The sequence below is a fragment of the Quercus robur genome, chromosome 4, assembly GCF_932294415.1.
Source record: "Quercus robur chromosome 4, dhQueRobu3.1, whole genome shotgun sequence".
NCBI lineage: Eukaryota > Viridiplantae > Streptophyta > Magnoliopsida > Fagales > Fagaceae > Quercus > Quercus robur.
The window spans coordinates 69,648,860-69,671,882 of record NC_065537.1 but is presented as its reverse complement, the minus strand read 5'-3'; the positions used below and the strand labels follow the sequence as shown (position 1 = coordinate 69,671,882).

Genomic DNA, 23,023 nt, shown 5'->3' with positions numbered 1-23,023 from the left:
AAGCTCAAGCCATAATATAAGGTCGAACACCTTCACCCACTTGACTATCACAAAAGATATGCAAAAGACAAAAGGGCTCACTTACATAATTCCGCTTTGGCAATATTAAGAGTCGAACCACTCTTTCAAGACCATTCAAGATGAAGTATCTATAGAAACAAGGAAAAATTAGGGGGGGAAGAAATTTAATGAACTAGGAATTATATTCAGATTAAAAAAAAAAAAAACTATAAAAATATAATTAAATTTTATTTTTAAAAAAAAAAAAAAACACTGATAAATATCTTTAACAAACTCTCTTCCCTGAAGAACATAGTTGAGAAAAATGCGACAGTAAATAATACTTGAATCTTTTTTTTTTTTTAGAATTTCAATCTATGGAGTCTGCTTTTGATGATTATACTCTTTATCATCAAACCAAAACACCAATCGGCTTTTGGTATAGGCGGAGATTGATACTTGAATCTTAAAAGACCACGATAAGTAGATTTCAAGCTTTTATCACATTTATAATGGTACTGAAATCTCCAGCACAATTGTAGAAACACTGAACTTATTTGCATTCACTATGTTAGCAAATTCTAGTCTTTTGATTGACAATATGATGTAACTATATACTAATATACATCTAAGTTTCATAAGCAAGATAATGCAACCATATTCTCATTAGTTTCATAAGCAAGATAATGCATTCACTATGTTTTTATTAGTTTGAAGGACATCACAATACTTACCCGCCCATTTCTGATGGTTCTTCTTTGCAAGAGACTAGTTTCTGGGGATCTGCACCTCTCAAATGACAATACTTTGACTGCATATAATACATTCATGAAACACCAGAATGGAAAAAAGAAGAAGAGGATAATTTAGGTGATTCCAAAATATAAAATACAGTATGGCTTAATTTAAATAACAAGCAACCAATTTATGTGTTGTTAACTTTATTGAGCACCGAAAGCATAGGCATTCAAAATGTGAAGTCATGTGTATGCACTATGCATAACTATATTCAACAACGTGTATTGAACCCTGCATATACACTCATACCAACATCCGAATAGGATGACAAGATACAGGTTAGATCACAACAAACAAATAGTACTAAAGAGATCAAAAAATCAAAATAATTTCTCTTTTTGTTCGGTGAATTTTTTTTTTTAAATTACTAACTTCATTGGTGGATGAATTAAATTCTAGAAAAATGCTGCTTCACAAATTTCCACATTAAAAAAATTGAATTATTGCATAAATGAAACAAAAAATCATTGCAACATATTATAAAGACCAAATTTAGATAAAAGAACATTCAAAAATGAATAAACACCCCTCTAAGGAAAATAAATAACAGTAAGCAAGGGTTGGATACATGAGTTTGAGCAAATGAAGTAGAGGAAAGATACGACAAAAGAGCACTTGATTACCACTCAAACAAACCCGAAGTATGTATCCACACAAACAAAGTCTTGAGGAATAATAAATTCAGGTCATGAACCAATCTTTCATAACCCTCAAGTGTCCGAGCATTCCGTTCCCGCCTAATGCCCTGCATGAGGCAACGGGGAATCATACTCCAAATCCTACCATTACTACCCAATAAAGTTGCCTTTCCAACTAGCTAACAGATCCATAACACCTTTTGGCATAGCTTAATGAACCCCAAACAAAAAAAATATCATGTTCCAAATCAAAAAAATAAAAATAAAAACAAAACAAAAAAAAAATCAATGAAATATTTCTTATAAAAAAAATTTTTATTGTACTCCTCCAGAGTAAGAAGAAATGTAGAGAACAACATTGTGTTGGAAGCCATTCAAATATAGTGTGTTTGAAGTCAAGTCTTTTTATATAGGACTGAAATCCAATGAGGACCAAGAAATTCTAGGGTCTGGATAAAGCTTTGTAAGACTTCTTTTGTGACGGTTCATCTTTCCCATGTCGTATTTGGAAGCCCAAGGCTCCACTTAGAGTGCCATGTTTGCTTGGAAAACAGCTTTGGGAAGAATCCTCACCATGGATAATCTTAGGAAGTGACATCATTGTGATGCCTAATGCCTAGCGGTGAGATTGATTTACTAGTTTGTTGGCAAGGTTGTTTTGGAAGGCATCATGGCATAGGCATTTGGAATGCAATTCATCATTTCCATATGTGGTGTATTTGGAATGACAGAAACCCTCAATGTACATCGAGGGTCATGAAACATCAGTTTCAGAATTGAAGTTCATATTCCTTAGATCCTTATATGAATGGGTATCACTTCATGACAACTTTCCTTTTCTAATTCATTTGAAATGATAAATTTGTGTAATTTTACACAATAGTTGTTGGTGCATCTCTTGTATACTTAAGCACAGACATTCCAAAAAATACGTCATATCCATGTCTTAGATACATTTTTAAAGATTTTGATACTTTTAATTTATTCTAAAACCTTAAAATAAACATAAGATATGCTTAATAAATAAATATACCTAAATTAAGTGATATATTAATTGTCATATGCCCCCTATGAGTTGGGTTCTTAAGTTACGCCGTTTTGTGCAGTTACACTGTTATATATATATATATATAGATATGTTTTGTTTGGATGAGGAATTTTACTTAAAAGTTATAATTTGAGAATTTCTATTATTTGTTTCCCTTGTTTGGGTTAGAAAAATAGTGTTATATATATATATACCAGATTTGTTCGATCTTTTATGGCCAATGTGAGTTAATGTTGTAGTTTTGTTCATTTTCTTTATCTTATTAGAACTTGTAATCTTGAAAATTAAATAATTCTATAGGTGTTGTAAAATACGCTTTCTGGTTCTAAGTGAAATCACAGTAGCTGATAAAATAATCTTGAGTTCTGAAACTATGGGTGGTTCCATTTTCTTTTTTCTCGAATCCAAATCGTTTGAATTTTCTGTGGAAGAGGGTGGTTCTTTCTTCTTGTTACGCATTTTTGAAAGGTATAAGGATTCTCTCCGATCGGTTTTCATGGGAAAAGAGAGTGCTTTTCGGTTGCTTACGTATATTGAGGATCACTTGTCAAATACCCGTCCTGATAACTTTGCTAGAACCTTCAGGGATGGTAATAAGGTTTTGATTTTGCAAATGGGATTCAATGCACATGGAAGCTTTCTTATGATCTCTGAGCTTCTTCATGGTCGTCGGAAGGGCCTCATCATTGTACCAGAAGGAAAGCTGGGTAGTGGGTGGAGAGGTTTTGGCTTTCATCTTCGCAAGGCCATTGCTCCCGTCTCTCCTGGCGTCAAGTTGCCACCTCTTTCTGCCCCGTTTCCGTCTTTGCAAAAGTCCAGAAAGCATAAGTCTTTTCTGGCGGCAGCGGTGGAAGGTGATCGGAAATCCTTTGGTGGTAGTAGAACTGGTAAGCTTGCAATGCCCAATATTCAAAATCCTATCAAATCAAATCTAGCTCACAAGTCTAGATTGAGCAGTCAGAAGTCTCAGAGCCTGGATTTGCGTGATAGGGGTGCTGGGCAGGTAAGCACAGTTCCTGAGGATGAAGTCACGCTTAATCTTCAGGATGACGCTCTTTCAATGGCTGACTCTCCCCTCTCGCTGGAAGTTTCTTTACTTTTGGTACGTGGGCTGAATGGCAAGTGGGACATTAAGAGTTCAAACATTAAGGAAGTGGGCTGTTCTGGTGTTGGGCCCTTGAAAGTTGTCTTTAAGCCCAATGCTCTAGCTGAAGCCCCCCCACTTAACCCACCTCATGTTCCCAAACTTAAGCCCAAGACTTCGTTGGTCTGGCAGCCCAGAAGAACTGCTTGTAAAGAACTTCCGACTACCATGACCTGCCCGTCGCGAGAGACCCATCCTCCAGATTGGTTAAGTCCTGGCGCGAGATCCTTCCAGTCGTCGCCATGCCCTTCGACTTTGCCTCTAAGGACGTCGGTGGTCTCCGATGTTGCCGCTGCCCATTCTCTCATATCCGACAAGTCCGTCGAAGCCAGGTTTGAGCCACCGGCGACGACGGACTCGAATCTTGTTTCCGATGTAGCCGAGTCTGTGCTTCTCGGCTCCGACGAGTCCGAGGAGGCCAGGAATGGGGTCTCCGATGTCGCCGCTGCCCATTCTCTCAGAACCGACAAGTCCGTCGAAGCCAGGTTTGAGCCACCGGCGACGACGGACTCGAATCTTGTTTCCGATGTAGCCGAGTCTGTGCTTCTCGGCTCCGACGAGTCCGAGGAGTTCAGGAATGGGTCGGTTTGCTCCACAGTTCACGATGAGAGCTTAATGCTTGATCCCCGACTGTTTCTCCAGGAGCATTCCGGCATTTTTGACAAGAAATGGGGAAACTCGGAGCAGTGGTTTCTTGAATTACGCGATGGGAGGAGGGTTGAGGTTCCGGTGCAGATTGCTTTGCCTCCTTGTGAAGCTACAGAGGTTTTGGAAAAGCAACAACAGCTTGTTACGTTGGATTTTTCTGAAGTCACGAACATGTCTTTGGCTCTGTTCGAAGAAGATGATGTTTTGGTGGAGGATTGGGCTTCGGATTCCTTCTCAGAGGAAGCTAATCAGCCCCTAGTGGTTGATCCAATTGCTTTTTCTCTACCCTTGGCCAAGGAGAAGCAGTCTCTTGTAGATGGGGATAGTGTTGTGGGTGTGGACACTTCAAGGAGTCAGGAACCTTACTCCGATTGGTTTCAAAAGAGATTCAATAACTTTGATAGCTTCCTTGGCACGTCACTTGTGGGTTTAGAAGATCAAGCAACAGAATTTTTATTGGCTGTTGAAGCTGAATTATATCGGAGGGCTGAGGTGAAAAAGAAATCGTGTGGTTCAAAAGGTTCGGGGGTGAAAGGTTTAAGAGAGTTGAAAGGGTTGTTTAGTTCTATTAATTATGGCTCTTCATCTTCTAGGCGATGTGGTATTAATAGGAATCGGGTTCTTTCCGTTGCTCAATGAATTTAAAGCTTATTTCCTGGAATGTCAGAGGTCTGAACGAAGTTGACAAGAGGCTTCAGATTCGTAACTTGTTGCGATCCTGGAAGGCTGATATTGTGTGTTTGCAAGAGACCAAGCTAGAGTGGATTTCTAGAGGTACTGTTCGAAGTATTTGGAGTTGTCCTTATGTCAATTGGGTGTACCTGGGCTCTGAAGGTGCTTCGGGAGGAATTTTATTGATGTGGGATAGCCGGGTTGTGGAAAAGGTGGAGGAAGCGGTGGGGCATTTTTCAGTTTCCTGCAAGTTTAAAAATGTAGGCGACCAATTTGAGTGGGCTTTCACAGGTGTATATGGGCCTAATTTGAACAATAGGCGTAGGTTGATGTGGGAGGAACTAACCGGGCTGATCAGTTGGTGGGATTTGCCTTGGTGCCTTGGAGGGGACTTTAATATTATCCGCTTTCCTTCTGAGCGTTTGGGGGCTGCCAGCTTCTCCAGGTCTATGTTTGGTTTTTCTGACTTTGTTTCTTTGCATGGGTTGTTGGATATTCATATGGTAGGGGGCCTTTATACCTGGTCTAATACTTCCTCAGCTTCTAGGCTAGACCGGTTCCTTTTCTCCCCTCTTTTGGCTGATCACTTCTCTCAGTTCACCCAAAAAAGGATGCCTAGAGTTCTTTCTGACCATTTTCCTATTTCGTTAGAGGGTGGGTGTCAGCGAAGAGGCAGAATTCCCTTCCGTTTTGAAAATATGTGGTTAAGGGTGGATAACTTTGTAGACAAAGTGAAGGAGTGGTGGGCTTCCTATTTGTTCCATGGTACCCCTAGTTTTATTCTTGCTAAGAAGTTGGCTGCATTGAAGTCGGACTTAAAAAAGTGGAATGAAACTGAGTTTGGCAATGTCGCTTTTAAGAAACAGGCCCTTTGGAGTAAGTTGATTGATTTGGATGCTAAAGAGGAGATTCATAGTTTATCTGCTGAGGAGAAGTTAGCTCAATCTAACCTTCGTTCAGATATTGAAAAGTTGACTCTTATGGAAAAGACTAGTTGGAGACAAAAGTCTAGGGTGTTGCATTTGAAAGAAGGGGATGCCAATACCAAATTCTTTCATAGAATGGCTAATTCCAACAGGAAAAATAATGCCATCGAAAGCCTTATGGTTAATGGTACTTTGTCGTCGGATCAGGGTATAATTGCAGACTACGTTTCTCATTTCTTCATGAATTTGTACTCTGAGCAGCAGGTTGAGCGGACGTTTCCGGATTCGTTGGTTTTTCCAATGATATCTGGGGAGAATGCGGATTGGTTAGAGAGGCCTTTTGAAGAGGCAGAAATCTTTGATGTTATTCAAAGTTTTCATGGTGATAAATCCCCTGGTCCTGATGGCTTCCCTATGGCTTTTTTCCAAGCTTGCTGGGGGATTGTTAAGCCGGATCTCATGGCTGTTTTTCATCATTTTTTTGCCAATGGTCAGTTTGAGAAAAGCTTAAACACAACTTTTGTTACTCTTATTCCTAAAAAACATGCAGCTAATGAGATTGGAGATTTTCGGCCCATTAGCTTGGTTGGGGGGGTTTACAAAATTATTGCTAAAGTTTTGGCTAATCGTCTCCGCTTGGTGATGGGGGATATAATCTCTGCATCTCAGAATGCTTTTGTGAGGGGCAGACAAATCCTTGATCCTGTTCTTATTGCTAATGAATGCCTTGACAGTAGATTGAAGTCTGGGTTGCCGGGGCTGATTTGTAAGCTGGATGTTGAGAAGGCTTTTGACCATGTAAACTGGAATTTTCTGCTTCAGATGTTAGAAAGAAGTGGTTTCTCTGCCAAATGGAGACAATGGATTCGCTTTTGTCTTTCTACTGTCCGCTTCTCCATCTTGATCAATGGCTCTCCTTGTGGTTTTTTTGGTAGCACCAGAGGCTTGAGGCAAGGTGATCCGTTGTCTCCTTTGTTGTTTGTTTTGGTGATGGAAGCTCTTGGTCGTATGTTGGACAAAGCAGTGCTTGAAGGTCACATGTCGGGCTTTAGTGTAGGTAACTTGGAGGGAAGATCCATGGCGGTGTCTCATCTCCTCTTTGCAGATGACACGCTTATTTTCTGTAAGGCTGATTTAGATCAGATTTTGTTCCTTCGCATGATTCTTATTTGGTTTGAGGCGGTGTCTGGCCTTAAGATCAACCTGGGCAAGTCAGAATTGGTTCCGGTTGGGGTAGTCAATGATTTTGACCTTTTCTTGGTTGTTCTTGGCTGCAAGCAGGGCTCTCTCCCTATGATATACCTAGGTCTTCCTTTGGGAGCTAAATTCAAGGATAAGTCTATATGGAATCCTATTCTAGAGAAAATGGAGAGGAGATTGGCGGGTTGGAAACGTTTATACTTATCTAAGGGAGGTAGAGTCACCCTTATCAAAAGCTCCCTATCTAATCTACCCACTTATTTTCTTTCTTTATTTCCTATTCCTGCTAGTGTGGCTAACCGTATTGAGAAGCTCCAGCGGAATTTCTTGTGGGGCAGTCTTGGAGAGGATCCTAAAATCCATTTGGTTAAATGGGCTACCGTTTGTTCTCCTATTTATGCGGGTGGCTTAGGGATAAGGAAGATTAGACTTTTCAATGAAGCTTTACTTGGAAAGTGGCTTTGGCGATTTGGGGTTGAGGTAGATGCCCTTTGGAGGCAAGTGATAGAGTCAAAGTATGGTTGTATGTGGGGGGGCTGGTTCTCCAGAGCTGTGATTGGCCCTTATGGTGTTGGTTTATGGAAAAATATCAGTCAGGGATGGCCTTCTTTCTCTCACCATATTATGTATGATATTGGCGATGGATCTAGAGTGAAGTTTTGGCAAGACCGGTGGTGTGGAGAGACTTCTCTTGCTGTTAGATTTCCAGACTTGTTCAGATTTTGTAGGAATAAGGATGCTAGTGTGGCTGAGCTTATGATGTTCGCTCATGGTGTCCTCTTTTGGGATGTGAGATTCATTAGGAGTGTGCATGCTCGGGATCTAGAGTCTATGTCCGACTTCATGGCATCTATTTATGGTTCGCATATAAGGGGGCGAGGTGAGGATAAAATGTGTTGGATTCCTAACAAAGTTAAGGGTTTCCTGGTTAGTGGTTATTATAGAATTTTAGCTGGCACCGCTTCCATTGGGTTTCCTTGGAAAAGTATATGGAAGCAAAAGATTCCCTCTAGAGTAGCTTTCTTTGTTTGGACTGCTGCTTTAGGGAAATGCTTGACGATTGATAATTTACGTAAAAGGAAGGTGTGGATTCTGGATTGGTGCTACATGTGTAAGAGAAATGGTGAATCGGTTGACCATCTATTTCTTCATTGTCCTTTTGCTTCGGATCTATGGTCTATGGTTTTGGGCCTTTTTGGAGTTTCTTGGGTTATGCCGCACTCTGTTCTGGGGCTGTTATGGTGTTGGCAAGGCAGCTTTGGTCGTCATCGAAATGGTTATATTTGGTCCATCATTCCTCATTGCTTATTGTGGTGTCTTTGGAGGGAGAGGAATAGTAGATGTTTTGAAGATACTGAGAATTCTATTCCTGCCCTCAAGCTTCTCTTTTTTAGAACTTTAAGGGATTGGTTGTTTGCTTTGCAAGATAAATCTTTCCCCTCTTTTATTGATTTCCTAGACTCTTGTAATTTTTGTATTTGATTTCTTTTCCCTTGTACACTTCCTGTGCACTAGGGTGTTCCCTTTTTTATCAATATATCTTTTACTTATCAAAAAAAAAATATATATATATATATATATATATTCACTCATGAGTTCTTTAAATCACAAACTTAGTTCTAATTCTCCAAATATTACTTCAACTCAACCCATACCCCTTCCCTACCAGAAATAGGTACCCATCTGATGGGCCAACCTAAAGTTGCTCGACAGCCACTAACATATGGACAAAAGTGCACTAGCAAACCCACAATGAAAGAGCACCAAAGCCTAGGGCACACTTGTTATGTGCAAGCATTACTTTTATTTATTAGTTAGTTTAAATTTGTAGAAACGTGTGTTTAGTGCACTTGTTTTGGTTGTTTGTTCCACCATTTGCTGTTACTTCTTAGGACTTGATTGTTGTAGTGTTATAGACTAGTGGTACCCAATTTCTAGCCTTGAATCAATAAAGTTATATGCACTTTAATTATGTGAAAACACTTGTGTCCATTTTATCAAATTTGAAGGCATTGGTTCCCTTGAAGCTAGTTTTTGTAACTTTCCATTATATTTAACTATAATCACTATGTAAATTCATGCAATATATCACATTTTGTGATAAATGAGCATAGACATATAGTTCTTAACTAAACCAGAATAAACAAACAAGCACTCAAAGTTAACTAATCAAAACAAAACCACAAATTGTGATGAATTCTATAAAACCGGAACGAAACACAAAGCACAAACCTTAAGCATGTATAATAGGCAAGTACTGATCAAAACATGTCCAATATGAAGCTGATCAGGGGAATTGGGTTCAGTTTTGGCATGGCTGCTGGTGTAGCGACCATCCTCTTAGAATCTTTTCCAATCTTGTATGAGAATGCTACTGATCGGGAGGCTTTTGTTGAGTCTTTATTGATGAGGCAGCAGGGGGGGGGGGGGGGGGGGAGGAGGAGTTGGGATGTGCAGTTCCATTGTGACTTTAATAATGGGAAGATGGACTCGGTGGCAGCTTTCATCCATCTTAAGGAGTCTCACATCCCTCCTACTGATGGTGGGGATTGAATGAGGCGGAAGTTGAGGAAGAGTGGGGACTTTTGAGATTCATTCTTTTATGGTTTGTTGAAGGGGTCTTCCTCTGCCTCTAGGTACTTGGGGGGTCAAGACCCCTCAAAGAGTTTCCTTTTTTGATTTGAAAGTGGCAAAAGGAAAGATGCTCATTTCATACAATTTAAGGAGAAGAGGTTTTTCTATAGTAGATTGGAGTTGTATGTGCCCGTGTAATGGGGGAATCGGTGAACTATCGTTTGAATCTTTGATCCATTGTGGGAGGGCCCACCAGTCGTGGAGTTTTGCTTTAAGATCATTTCGAGTTGCATGGGTGATGCCTAAGAGAGTTATTGATCATTGATCTTTTGATAGAATGGAGAAACTGACTGGGGAAACATCAGTCCACTATGTGGAACTTGACACCTTTATGTTTTACGTGGTGTATATGGAGGGAGAGGAACAGGCGTACATTTGGGGATGTGGAGACCTCAGGAGGACGGCTCCTTGCTTCATTCATAGGAACTTTATTTGATAGGTATCAGGCTTGGGGACTCACATCCATGGTCATTGCTTCATGGTCTTTTTGCATAAAGTAGTCAAACAAACAAAAAAAAAGAAAAGGAACACATGTATTGCAGCGATTCAAACTCTCTCAAACTAGTCCATTTTATCAAATTTGGAGTCTTTGGTGATAAATAAGCATAGACACGTAGTTTTTAACTAATCCATAAAATAAAACTAAAAAACAAACAAACAAACAAAAGCACATGAACAAATCAAATTTAGAGTCTTTTGTGATAAATAAACATACACATATATTGTTCATAGCTAATCCATATAAGTAAATAAATAAAAAATCAAACAAGCAACAAAACTTATGTCATGAATTTTACAAACCCGAAACGAAATGAAACAAATCTATGTTCCGCTGCTTCATGGAACTGGTTGGGAAAACATTTTTCCACTATATGGAACTTGAGACCTTTATGTTCAATGTGATGTATACAGAGGGAGTGGAACACGCGTACCAAACTTTATTTCATCGGTATCAGGCTTGGAGACTCAAATCTAAGGTCCGCTGCTTCATGGTCTTTTTTGCACGAAGTAGTCTTTTTTTCAATCAATTTTTTTCTAATCTATCCACACAAAAAAAAAAACTTGGGTATTGTGGCTATCCAAACTCTCTCAAACTAGTCCAAAATGTAGAGTCTTTTGTGATCAACAAGCATACAGACACATAGTTCTTTAACTAATCCATAAAAACACAAACAAAAGCACTCAGAGCATGAACCTAGTAATGATGAACATACATACACACACATGGCAACAAAATTCATGTCATGAATTTTACAAAACCCGAAACGAAGCAGAGCACGAACCTTGAGCATGATTGGAAACTGTCCGAAATTGAAGCGCTCTCTAATGACAGGTCCGTCGTCGTACTGAAAGCAAACCTCCGCCATCAACGCCCCGGTATACGAGCTCTTGAACTGCCTGCATTCGTAAGGGTACAGGAACTCGCGGAACGTGGATTTGGAAGAGGACAGAGCCGAGGACGAGGACGACCGGTCCTTCATTGGAGGGAAAAGCTTGGGGTTCTCGAAGGAGATCTTGAGGGTGCGGTTGGAGAAGGAGTCGTGAATCTGGACGGGCTTGATGCTGTCGAAGAGGATCGAGAGACCCGCGTCAGCCATGTAATCGAACGACTCGATTTGGTGGCGGAACAGCTCCCGCAGCGGCTCGAGGTCCTCCGGAGCCGGCATCGGCCTCGGCTTCACGTTCCGTTTCGGCTGCTGTGTTCCGAAATACTGGGGAACAAAGGGCGGCTCCTTGTCTTCTTGCTTTTGTTGTGACATCTTTGCTTTTGCTTTTTGCTTTTTGCTCTCTCTGTCTGTATTGAATGAAAACGCAGGTGTGGTCTGAATGTGATGGTTTTGGAGTGAGAGGAGAAGGAGAGGAGGAGGAGGGAGCTGTTGGTTGGGGTTTTGAAGAGGTTTTTGAGTGACAAAACGAGAAAGAAAAGGGTTTTGAGAGAGAGAGAGAGAGAGAGAGGGGTTTTAGGGTTCGGGTTTGGTTTGGGCTTTTTATGTGACTTGGGCTTTTTATGTCATGGTATCCACCCACCTGGTCCAAACTGTTTTATATATATATATATATATATATATATACAAATTTACCTTCTTCTTTTTCTACGTTCAATTAGCAACTTTAAAATTTTCTCAACAAAAAAAAAAAAAAAAAAAAAAATTAGATACTTTAAAATGAGATAGAACCACTACGCACCTTTGGCATAATAATCACTCTATAAGTTTAAGTATTTGTGAAGTGTAAAGGATAAGAACTAGGGTTCAAGTTTTTAAAAGGAAGTTTCACACATATATACATTTCAATTAAGTTATAGTAGAATTTCTATATTGTATAAAAAAATAAAAAATAAATAAAATGAGATAGAGTTATAAAATGAGACTTTTTTATTTTTTATTTTAGGTTTAGTGTCATAATGTTTAAAAGTGAAATAGAAATAGTATCTTAATTTTTATGATCTTTTAAAAGTTAGAAGTATTGAATTTAAAATAAAAAGTTATAATTTAGATTGAAGAAGAGAAAGGAAATAGTTTAAAATTTATTAGCTTTTTAAAAAATAATAAATTACTCTTTTAACTAATTTGTGTTTTAAATTTAAAATTATTTAACTAAAATATAGGAGTATTTTAGAGAATTTAAAATTTTGTGTGAATATATTTTAATACACAAAATGATGAAACCCAAATAGAGGATCCCGTTATTAATAGTATGGAAAAAAAAAATTGATTGTTTCAATGGAAAACATTATGTGAAAAAGATAAAAATTTAGCTACAAAGCTTGTTACAGCCTAAGGCTAAAACATTACTCAATAAAATAAACATTACTGCATATTTTGAAAATTCGATCGTTGAATTGCATGTTTTTTACGCTCTTAATACACATTGATGATTCCTTGGAAATCAGTAGGTTGAAAGTCTTGGGCGTTGATGATCTTAGGGCTTGAGCCTGAAAATACAAATACTAAGTCAGAGAAGACTGGCCAAAAGTCCTCCGATGATAAAGTCAGTGGATTTGTGATTCCAAGTAAAAATGAAGTATTCTCTGAAAAGTGTCCGAATTAATACCTTTCTGTAGAAGAACCCTTATATAGTGTTTATCAGAGGCAGTCATCTCTCCAATCGTTGTAGAGTTCGGAGAATCCGTAGGTAACTTCCATAACTACCAAGGAAGTTATATCTTTTGGGGTTCATCTTCTAAAACCTTAATTGAGGGAGGGATTTGTAGTCTTGGTAGGGAAACAAAAATAGTTCCAAGTATGTTTAAGACACAGTAAGCTTGTCCGACCAACTTTATGGACGGACAAGCTTACCTTTGGACGAGTAAGCCGTACGCCATCTATCACTTCCTTAGGATGAGCTATATGGACGAGTATTGGAGTTGGAGCATTTTTATAACACCATCACACATATCAAATTTGGTGTCAATCGGATATTATTTACTATATGATATATTAGCTTATATATTATGCATAATTTTAAACTACAACTTTTTTTTAACTTTGATGACATAGCTATTAATTTTTAATTTTCTATAAATTTTGCAAGTATGGAGAATATAAGAAGAAGATATAATCCAATGGTAGATTTATCAAAATGCACCTCAAATAAAAAGACATTGAATAAGGTTGTAACCTTAGGTTACAACCAATTTTATAGTCAAACTTTGTCAATGTGAAAATAGCTTTTTTGTATTTTTCTGTATTTTGTAATATATAAAAAATTTTCAAAGTAAAATTATTCCTTAACTTTCCAAATTTAACTTGGCATGAGATATAGTTGTTTTCACCAACATTTTTTTGGAAAATAACTCTATCCACACGAAGCTATCTAATGCAAAGTTAAATAAGGAAAATCAAGAGATAATTTTTCAAATCATTTTAAGGTTCCTACCAAACATAAGAAAATAAGACATTTTTCTATAAAAATGGTTTGTAGAAAATGGTTTTTAAAAAATGATAATCTCTAAACAAACAAAGCGTTTGTAGAAAACAACTTTATGTCTCTATCCCAAGTCAAGCTAAATAAGGAACGTTGTAAGATAGTTTTCTTTTAATTTTTTTTTTATACTACCAAATACAAGATAACAAAAAAGATTATATTCACACAAGATTTACGATCGAAAAAAATGAAGCATTATAATTCAATTCATTATAATAACTTCACTTTCATTTGATTCATTTTTCTAATTTCAATTCAAATCTTGGGGTTATTAATGGCACAATTCTAATGAAGAATAAATGAAATTTCAAAAGCTTACGTAACAACAGTAAATAAGCAAAGAAAAATCCAATGACATTCATTTTATATTTGTTACAATTCTCCAAGACTTGCAATATACAAGAAATGATAATAAAAAAATTATAAGTGATATCTGTTTAATTGAAAGGCCAAATTTTAGATCAAATAAATTCCTAGTGTATTATAATTTGTTTAGAAAAAATATCAAACCTAATTTAATGAATTTGTGTAGTGTTTTAATGCTTTATAGAAAAGAAGGTGAGGTTTTCTTAATTTTAATTTAATTTTTGTGGAAGATGTTTGATTAATTTATATTAACATATTCTAAAATTATAAGTAATACTAAAAAGAAAATTAAAAAATATATGCAATTATAACGATGATTTGGACAAATGTGAGATTTCAAAATTTATGCCACAACATTAAAAGAAGTCAACAATGTCAAAAAAAAAAAATTATTTATATATATGTGTGTGAATGTATGTATGTATCTATATATTGGTATGAAATTTTCAAATGGTTCTATTAAAAAAAAAAAAAAATTGTTTTGTTTATGTCACTTTGATATATTTCAAGTGAATTCAACCTTATACCTCTTTGTTAGAAACACTAGGAGGTCTAAAATTTATAAAATTTAAAAATCTTTATTGGATTTGAAATTTCTCAATTCTAAATTTATAAATTTATTATCTGGATGTGTTTCACACCTATGACTATTTGAAATTATAAAATTTGAAATCTATTGAGGTATGGCTAAAAATATCTAAACTATGAAGTTAGACGTTATTTTATATCAAAATACTTCAAAGTTTAAGATCTTTGGTGGATTTGGCTAAATCCAAATCTTTGATTTTTTTTAAAAACTACCCAAAAAAAGGTATTTGAATTTTAATCATCCTAATTCAAATTCACTTGCCAAAATCTTGCTACCTGAACACACCATCATTGGAAGGTTTTTTTTTTGACAACCCTATCCAAATCAATTAATCTATTTTAAGTTACATCCACCATATTATTCATCATTTTTCTGGGTATCTCATAGGCAATGAACGAAAGTTAGTAAAAAATTTGGGACACCACTCCTTTATATATAAGATAACAAAACTACTAATACTTCATGTGAGGAACAAGAAGACTCATACATACACTACACACAAAATAAAACACTCATAGACATATTCATTTACTTTTTTTTTTCTTGGTAAATTGAAATGCATTGTGATATCAACTCCATAATAACTACTCGTATTTAGCTTATTACACTAATTAATTTTTTATTTTTTAAAGAATCCATTAATTTTTTATATAAGCCGAGTACAAACCTCGGATCTCATGTTTGCCAAAATTAAACTTTACGAGTCAAACTATTTCAAACTCACCTCTTATTTTACCAAAATTTAAATAAACTAGTCGTAATGAATAATTACTTTAATTAAATTCTTAGTAAATGAAATCTAGTAGTATTTTTTTTTCACAAACTCTATTGTTTAAAATTTTTTATTTCATAATGATGTATATCAACCGTAGACATGATAAATATTAACATTAACATTCACACACACGGAAAATTATTTTTTATTTATTTATTTTTAAAATCACCTAAGTCCGACCATATACCAACAACACTTGTAGACCCCACAGATACAACAACACAATCGTACGGTCAAAAACTAACTGACACACTTCCACCGCCACACCCAAAAAAAAAAAAAAAAAAAAAACCAAAGAACCAAACACAGAAACCAACGGCCAAGATCCCATCAAACCTCGTATCTTTTATAAAATATCTTAAAGCCCGCGCCAGCGTAACCACCCACTGAATGCGCAACACGTGTCCTCCTTCCCACAAAAACCAGTTACAACAACAAAAGAGAGAGAGAGAGAGAGAGAGTGGTTTTATAGTTTAAAGTACTACGTTTCTTACTGACGTTGCGTGGGCCCCAATCTATTCACCAATACACACTTTCCTTATATAACTAATTCCACTACCTATTATATAAAAAAACACTACCAAAAAAAAAAAAAAACTTATAAAAAAAAAAAAAAAAAACTTCTTATTAGCTCAACTTACTCTTTTCTCTTCTCGCTCTCATTCTCTCTCTTCCTCAAAGAGAACAGGTTTTCTTTCTCTCTCTCTCTATCTCTCAATTTTTTTTTTTTATGATTCTTCGTGTGAATATTTATATATATATATATGTATATATTGTGTATATATACGTGTGTATGTGTGTATACGTGTGTGTGAGATTAATAAAGTTTTAATTTTTGTGAAAAATTATTGTGGTGTGTGAAGGTGGGAATTTGTAGAGAAAGATCTGATGTACTTGCCGGGGGATCTCAACTATATACAAGATCATGATGGCCCTTGAAACCAAAGGTACCAAATTTTTTGTTTGTTGAATTCATTTTTGTTTTTTGATCTGACGGTTACTGCTCTGAATTCTCCTTGTGTCAGTGTAATTCTGACTCTTTGATTGGTTTGATTATGTTATTGTATGGTGGTGTGTAGAATGAAACTTTTAAGGAATGAAAGATGAAATTTTTATTTTGAGAATTAGTGTTTGTTTGAGGAAAAGGAGGAATTGGTGTCAGTGGCAGTGTTGGGATAATGATAATTGGTAGTAGGGAGTGATTGGTGGGGATGTGAGAAATAATTGTGATGTGGGTTTTGAATTTCGAGGTGTTTTGAGTAAATTCAAGTTGTTTTCGGGTTTGAATTTGCAACTTACAAGGTAGTGGTTGAGAGTGTGAATTTACATGTGGGAGGTATATGATAGAAAGTTTCATTCTTGGTTATCTTTTTGTTTCTAGAATGTGAAATTAGAGCTGAGAATCAAACCCAATTGACCAGTTGAGCCGGGGTGTATGCCATGGCTGGGGAAATTCTGAAGCCGAGCATTCTATCAAACAGTTTGGTTTTGTGAAACCTATCAACAACTTTTAGCTTAGATGTTCTTAAGAAGCCTTTTGTTTCATGTTTTCCCCTTGGCATTTGTATAATGGATATCTGTAATTGTAGTGGAGTGATGGTGTCTTAAAATCGTAGTGTGATTGAATAAATTTAGTTGAACAATGAACTTGAAGTGTAAATGAATTAAGGTGTTAATGAAGTTTTCTGTATTTGTCTTTAGACTTGCTTCAATGAAGTTCTTAGTAGATCCTAATCCAAGTTAGAATTTCCTTGGGCAGTCTGAATGTTTGCTTGAGTCAAAAACATAGTTTTGTAGTGCAATTTATATCTACATATACAGCCATGATAGCTACTCTACTGCATGTGGTAGCACATGATATAAGTTTGATTTTGAAGATGTTAACTTAGTATGTTAATTTCCTACAATTACTCATATTGACCTGCTTTGAGTTCTCAAGCAAACAAAAGGGTCTCTTTAGGTGGTCTTGGAACTCTACCAATTTCGGTTGAGGTTCCTCTTAGCGTATGGTCCGATGGTGCCTTGTTTCTTCTGTTTGTGCTCTTCTTAACATAATGTCTTGAGGGTCTTTATTTCTCTTTTTCTCTGTGTATAAGGTTGCATGACTTTTCATTCTAATCCTTCCCATATATATACTCTTCTTTAGTTGATTGGAAGCACATATTTAGCAAAAAATAAAATTAAAAATAGCAAGAGAAAAAAGTGGACCCTGCTCTGTCATTTTTGTCCTTAGCAATCCAGCCAGATGATTTTGCTTTGATGAGTTTAAGTTATAAAAAATAAAATAAAATATAAATATAAACAAAGGAAGAAGAAGAAGATGACAGTGATCTGTTGAGTTTAATTTAGTTGATTGACCAATCCAGTCTGTGTCAAATTTTGAGCAAGAAATTCCTTTTGGAGCTTTCTCGAGAATTTCCATTAAAAGCATTTGCTTTATAGATTAACTTTTTTTTTTTTATAAAAAAAAAAAAAAAGGTTTTCTTGCATGTTTTTTCTTTTGTTTGATTATAAATTTATTGATGAAGATGGGGGTGGGGTTGTATATCTGTGGTTTACTCTCCAGAGTGGGTCCAAAAGGCCCTACCTTGGTGAGGTTCCATGTCATAAAAAAGAAAATAGTGATGGAGATGAGGATGTGGAACTCAAGTATTCCATTGAGCTCATGGATTCATAATCCACTAGGTACTCGTGTAAATTTCCAATAAAAAAGAGTGGACAAGAAGAATGTGAGAGAAAAAAATCAACTAAAGAGAATGTTAAAATTGCAAATAATCAATAAAATCTGGCAAAAATGGAAAAAATAAATGTCCATAGATTGCATAGAAAGTTCTGTTTTTTGTCTTGTAATTTATAACCAAAAGCCTCCTTTTTAACTTATTTATCACTTTCCAGAAACTACATCCTTTTAAAGCATTATTAATAAATCCGAAGACCAATTGCTTGCTTATTTCTGTGGTTCACTTTTTGATTGGTCTAGGGCTTGGGGACTCACCTCTAGTGACTCTCTCCCTCTGTTTCTTAGTTCTCTCCTTTGTAATTAGCTCTTTGTTGTTTTCGTTTGTTTTCTTGTCTTTTTTCTTTCTTCTTTTTGTTTCTTTCTCTGTACTCTTTGTCCTACCTTATGTTTTCATGGGGTAGTTTCTTGGATATACATCTTTCTTAATTATCAAAAAAAAAAAAAGAATTATTAATGAGATGTTGACATCTAATAAATCCATGAACTTCTCTTTTATGCTTTGTCCAATTCTTCTTATAGGAAAAACTTGAGTTGGTATTTTTTATTTAATTAGCTGTAAAATAAAAGGCGGCTTATTTATGGTTGATGCTAATGATATTCTATATCCTAATAAATTGTTTTCTGCTTCTTAATTCTTACCACAGAAACTATGCAAAGGAACTCTGAGGCATCCGTAAAATGCCTCCAGAGCCAGGGAATTCCTTACAACCCACGTTGTAATGGGAATTCTATAGGCAGCTTTACACAGCTTAAAAATGAAATAAGTACTCACCAAGGTGTGGATGTGGATCCAGACCGCCCATTGGGTGGTGGGTTTCTTGAGCCACCTAATGATTATTACAGCAAACCTACCTATCAACATGATTTTGGCACCTGGTCGACCTTCCAATTTGACTCTCACAAGGTGCCACAATGCCAAATCAATGCATTTGAGAGCCAATTTTACCCATTTACTGTGGAGAATCAGTTCCCATATGTTCCAATTAATATGATTGCTCAAGGTCACCCCTATGATTTCCAATTTCAAGATTTTCAGTATTTTGTGGTCATAGACTTTGAGGCTACATGTGACAAGGATAGAAATCCCCATCCACAAGAGATAATAGAGTTTCCGTCTGTCATTGTGAGCAGTGTGACTGGCCAGCTGGAATCAAATTTTCAGACATATGTGCGGCCAACTTGCAATCAGCACCTGAGTAATTTTTGCAAGGATCTTACTGGTATTCAGCAATTTCAGGTTTGTTCTGAACTCACTCAAGAAGTGAACTCCAACTTCTTTTCTTAGACTTGTGATGAATTAACTGAATAGACAAGCATATGCTTTTCTTTGGAGAACCTTTTTTTATTATAGTTTAGTGTCTCATAAAATTTCTAGTTTCTAATTAGGGCATTGAGAAATATTTTGTGACATTAGCAATAATTGATATTATCAATGGTAGTTTGGTTCTTACTTTATGTAGAAAGTTTAACTTCAGACTGGTGTAGCTATGTGTTTGTCTTTGATTTGTGGATTTTAGTATCTGGAGATTTGACAGATGGTTAAACATTGCTAAGAGTTCTGAGGAAAATATTTCCTCGATGAAGTGCTAATTTATGTTTTAGATCCCCCATCCACCATCACGCCAGCCTATTTACTGTCTTTGGAACTTTGGGGGAAATGTCAGTAGGACTGTATGCAGCCTATATTGGTAACAGCATTAGGTTTTGGTCTTTTTTCCAATCATAATCTAGGTCATTATATTTTTTTTTGATATATATATTAAAATCTATATATATATATATATATTTTTTTTTTTCCTAAAAGAGAGAAGAATTTTTATGCATGGATTCTGAAGTTGACCATGCTGATATGTGCTTTATTGGATCATGGTCTTAGATTTGTGTGCAACTTTACATTGATATAAGTGGAATATCAGCTGTTCATCGTGAAAAATATTCTCCAACTTTAATGTATGTTGATGTTGGGTGTCACTGTACATGGTAATTGCTATCATGGATTTTTTCTACTACTACTCCTTCCATCTCAAAAAAGATGATGTGGTTTCAGATGACTTGATGATTAATAGGTAAAGTATCTGGATGCTGCTGCCTGAAACTGATGGAATATGTGATTAAATGATAGAAGAAATAGAAACTTGTACAAGAACAATACTGGATTTCTATAGCTTATCAAAAAAATAAAATAAAATAAAATAAAATTCTGTATTTCTATAATATATTTACTAAACTGTGCCATGACCAGACTTCTCATATTTTGTGTCTTCTAAATCATTTTCTTTCTTTGAATATTTTCTGTCATCTTACCTGTTTGCCTTTTTACATTTTAACTTTGTTCTTACTTTATTGTCTGGTGCCAGGTGGACAGAGGTGTGACTCTAAGTGAGGCTCTCCTTAGGCATGATAAATGGCTTGAGGAGAAGGGGATAAAGAACACCAATTTTGCTGTGGTGACATGGTCAAATTGGGATTGTCGGGTGATGCTGGAATCTGAGTGTCGATTCAAGAAGATTAGGAAGCCTCCTTATTTTAACCGGTAAATAGTTATGCAGATAAATAAATATCGTTTATTTGAACTCTTTGCATGTTGATATCATGTGATTCAGTTTCTCTGTTGGTGCTGTTTTCTTAGATGGATCAACTTGAAGGTTCCTTTCCATGAGGTTTTTGGTGGAGTGAGGTGCAATCTTAAGGAGGCAGTTGAGATGGCAGGATTGGTATGGCAGGGCCGTGCTCACTGTGGCCTGGATGATGCCAGAAACACTGCTCGCCTACTTGTGCTTCTAATGCGCAAGGGATTCAAATTCTCCATTACAAACTCTCTAATGTGGCAGACAACTGATCATTCATTGATGTGGAAGCAGTCCCCAGACCAAGTGTCCTTTTCCCCTAATCAACCCCAAAAACCGAAAGACATGCAGATTCCTATTTTCCAGCATCACCCTTATTGTTACTGTGGGGTGAAGAGCAGCAGAGCGACGATCAAGAAGCCAGGGCCAAAGCAAGGGTGCATTTTCTTTGGATGCGGGAACTGGACTGTCACTAGAGGAGCCCTCTGCCATTACTTCGAATGGGTTTCTCCCTGACCAGGAGTACGAGAAGATATCTCTCTCAATCTCTCATGGTCGTATCCTAAGTTTTCTAAACGTAAAAAAAGAAAAAAAAGAAGGGACAAAGTAGTGGGTTGTCTCCTAGTAGAAGCTTATGCCTTGCTGCTTGGTGAGGTTTTTTGCTTCATACAGAATACCATATAAATAGTTGGCTCATCTGCTTAATAGTGTGTCTCTGCTAAACACCAAAGTAGTCCTTTAAGAAATGGGAGCTCCAACCTGTAAAGCTGACTTATCGTTGACTGGACAACAATTGGGAATGGTGAGAAATGGGTAGTTAGGATGGTGCTTTTACATGCTCAGGCATGCTAAGTTATCTTAAATAATTTGAGAGGTAGGGACACTTATCTTAATGCATTTTCTAATGGGAATCAGTAGATCATCTGCTTGGCCTGGTTTGCTGCATGTCACTTGTTTGCTTTTAGATTCCTATTGCTGACTTGTCTTTGTTGTCCCATCTGTTCATTGTTCTAAATTGTTTGTTTCCCCTTTAGTGCTTTCTTTCAACAATGGTAACCTTTTGGATTTTACATGAAAGTTAACATAGTGCTGGTTCTGAATTATTGTTATGTTGGAAAAAAATAAAACAAGGAATTCGATTTTTATTGTTTAGCACACTACCAACTTAAGAGTTACAAATATAAATTATTTTAAAATTTCCGCTACTACAGTTTTCTTTCATATCTCTAGATAGTGAATAATAATACTCTCTAAAGGACTCGATAAGTTATAAATACCATTTTTAAAAAAAACTTGTAGAAGCCTTAAAAAAATAAGATGAAGAAATAGGTGATTCTATTTCTAGTTACATCTGCCCCAAACTATTTGCTGGTTTTAGTATCTCGTTATAATCTATAAAGCGGTGTATCTTCATTAACTCAAACTTTTTGCTGGAAAAGGTTTCTCTCCAAAGCCCTTCAAACTCTTTCTATATCTCTTTTATTAAATGTAAAATTTGAAAATATAATCATTGTATTGCATGTTTTTATGCTCTTTAAAACATATGTTAAATTTCATTCAAATTGAATGTTAGTTATTATTCTATCAATAAACTTATCTTTTATATATAATTTTTTACCACACAAACTTGAACACTGGAATGTTCTGTAGATTAAACTTTGTGAGTAGTGGCAGCCTTAGAGAACTCATAGAAAGCCTGAAACAACCGCAATTTAAAGCAATTATTTTTTTCTTATCACAAGATATTTGTTCTATCAATTTACATTGTGAATGTAAATTTTCCATCTTCTCACTCAGTAATTAGTTTATGCATGTTGAATTGGTATTCTCAACAAAGAACAAATGATCTGCTCTCGACTTGACTTTGTTGCCTGAGTAGTGCCTGTTATCTCTTTAACTATGGGTGGGTTCTTGCCTGGATTACTAGGTAACAAGCCCATGATTGAGGAAGCACTATCATTTCAATCTTTTACGACTTGTTTGGATCGAGGGAGAGAGAGAGGAAGAAAGGGAGTAGAGTAGAATTGGTCAAAAATTAGCCTAATTTCCAACCAACTCTATTTTACTTGGATTCTAGAATTAGTGCCCTTCCATTCCCCTTTTTTTGTGTTATGAATGATTTAAAAAGAGAGAAACAATGGAGTTTCATGATGTTGAACACTATTTAATATCCTCTTGGTTTTCTTTTTTATATTTTGGACTTGGATGAATTTAAGATTGAAGGTCCCTAGGACTGGGAGTACTTGGATACGCACACCTTATAAGCTAGCTCATCATTTGAAAATTCAAACCTTTTTGTTTATAACCCTTTTTTTTTATGGGAAGGGGGGGTGGTGGGAAGGGCATGAGAG

General features: G+C 36.2%; 2 protein-coding genes across 2 annotated transcripts in view; one reads left to right on the top strand and one right to left on the bottom strand.

Moving 5' to 3' along the window:
- The window catches only part of LOC126723513 (DNA-directed RNA polymerase I subunit 2), a 37,237-nt gene extending 25,577 nt beyond the window's left edge, over positions 1 to 11,660 (bottom strand). Inside the window, exons 1-3 of the mRNA XM_050427035.1 lie at positions 10,992 to 11,660; positions 735 to 811; positions 86 to 149 (exon numbers count right to left, since the gene is read on the bottom strand). Coding sequence (XP_050282992.1) covers positions 86 to 149; positions 735 to 811; positions 10,992 to 11,468 — 618 coding nt within the window. The 5' untranslated portion in view covers positions 11,469 to 11,660. The remainder of the gene's footprint in view (positions 1 to 85; positions 150 to 734; positions 812 to 10,991) is intronic.
- A 4,266-nt stretch (positions 11,661 to 15,926) lies between these two features.
- On the top strand, positions 15,927 to 21,617 carry LOC126723512 (uncharacterized). The gene is made up of 5 exons (XM_050427034.1): positions 15,927 to 16,053; positions 16,229 to 16,312; positions 18,750 to 19,342; positions 20,463 to 20,638; positions 20,735 to 21,617. The coding sequence occupies exons 2-5, from the start codon at positions 16,291 to 16,293 to the stop codon at positions 21,186 to 21,188; spliced, it is 1,245 nt and encodes a 414-aa protein (XP_050282991.1). The 5' UTR covers positions 15,927 to 16,053; positions 16,229 to 16,290; the 3' UTR covers positions 21,189 to 21,617.
- The last annotated feature ends 1,406 nt before the right edge of the window (positions 21,618 to 23,023 follow it).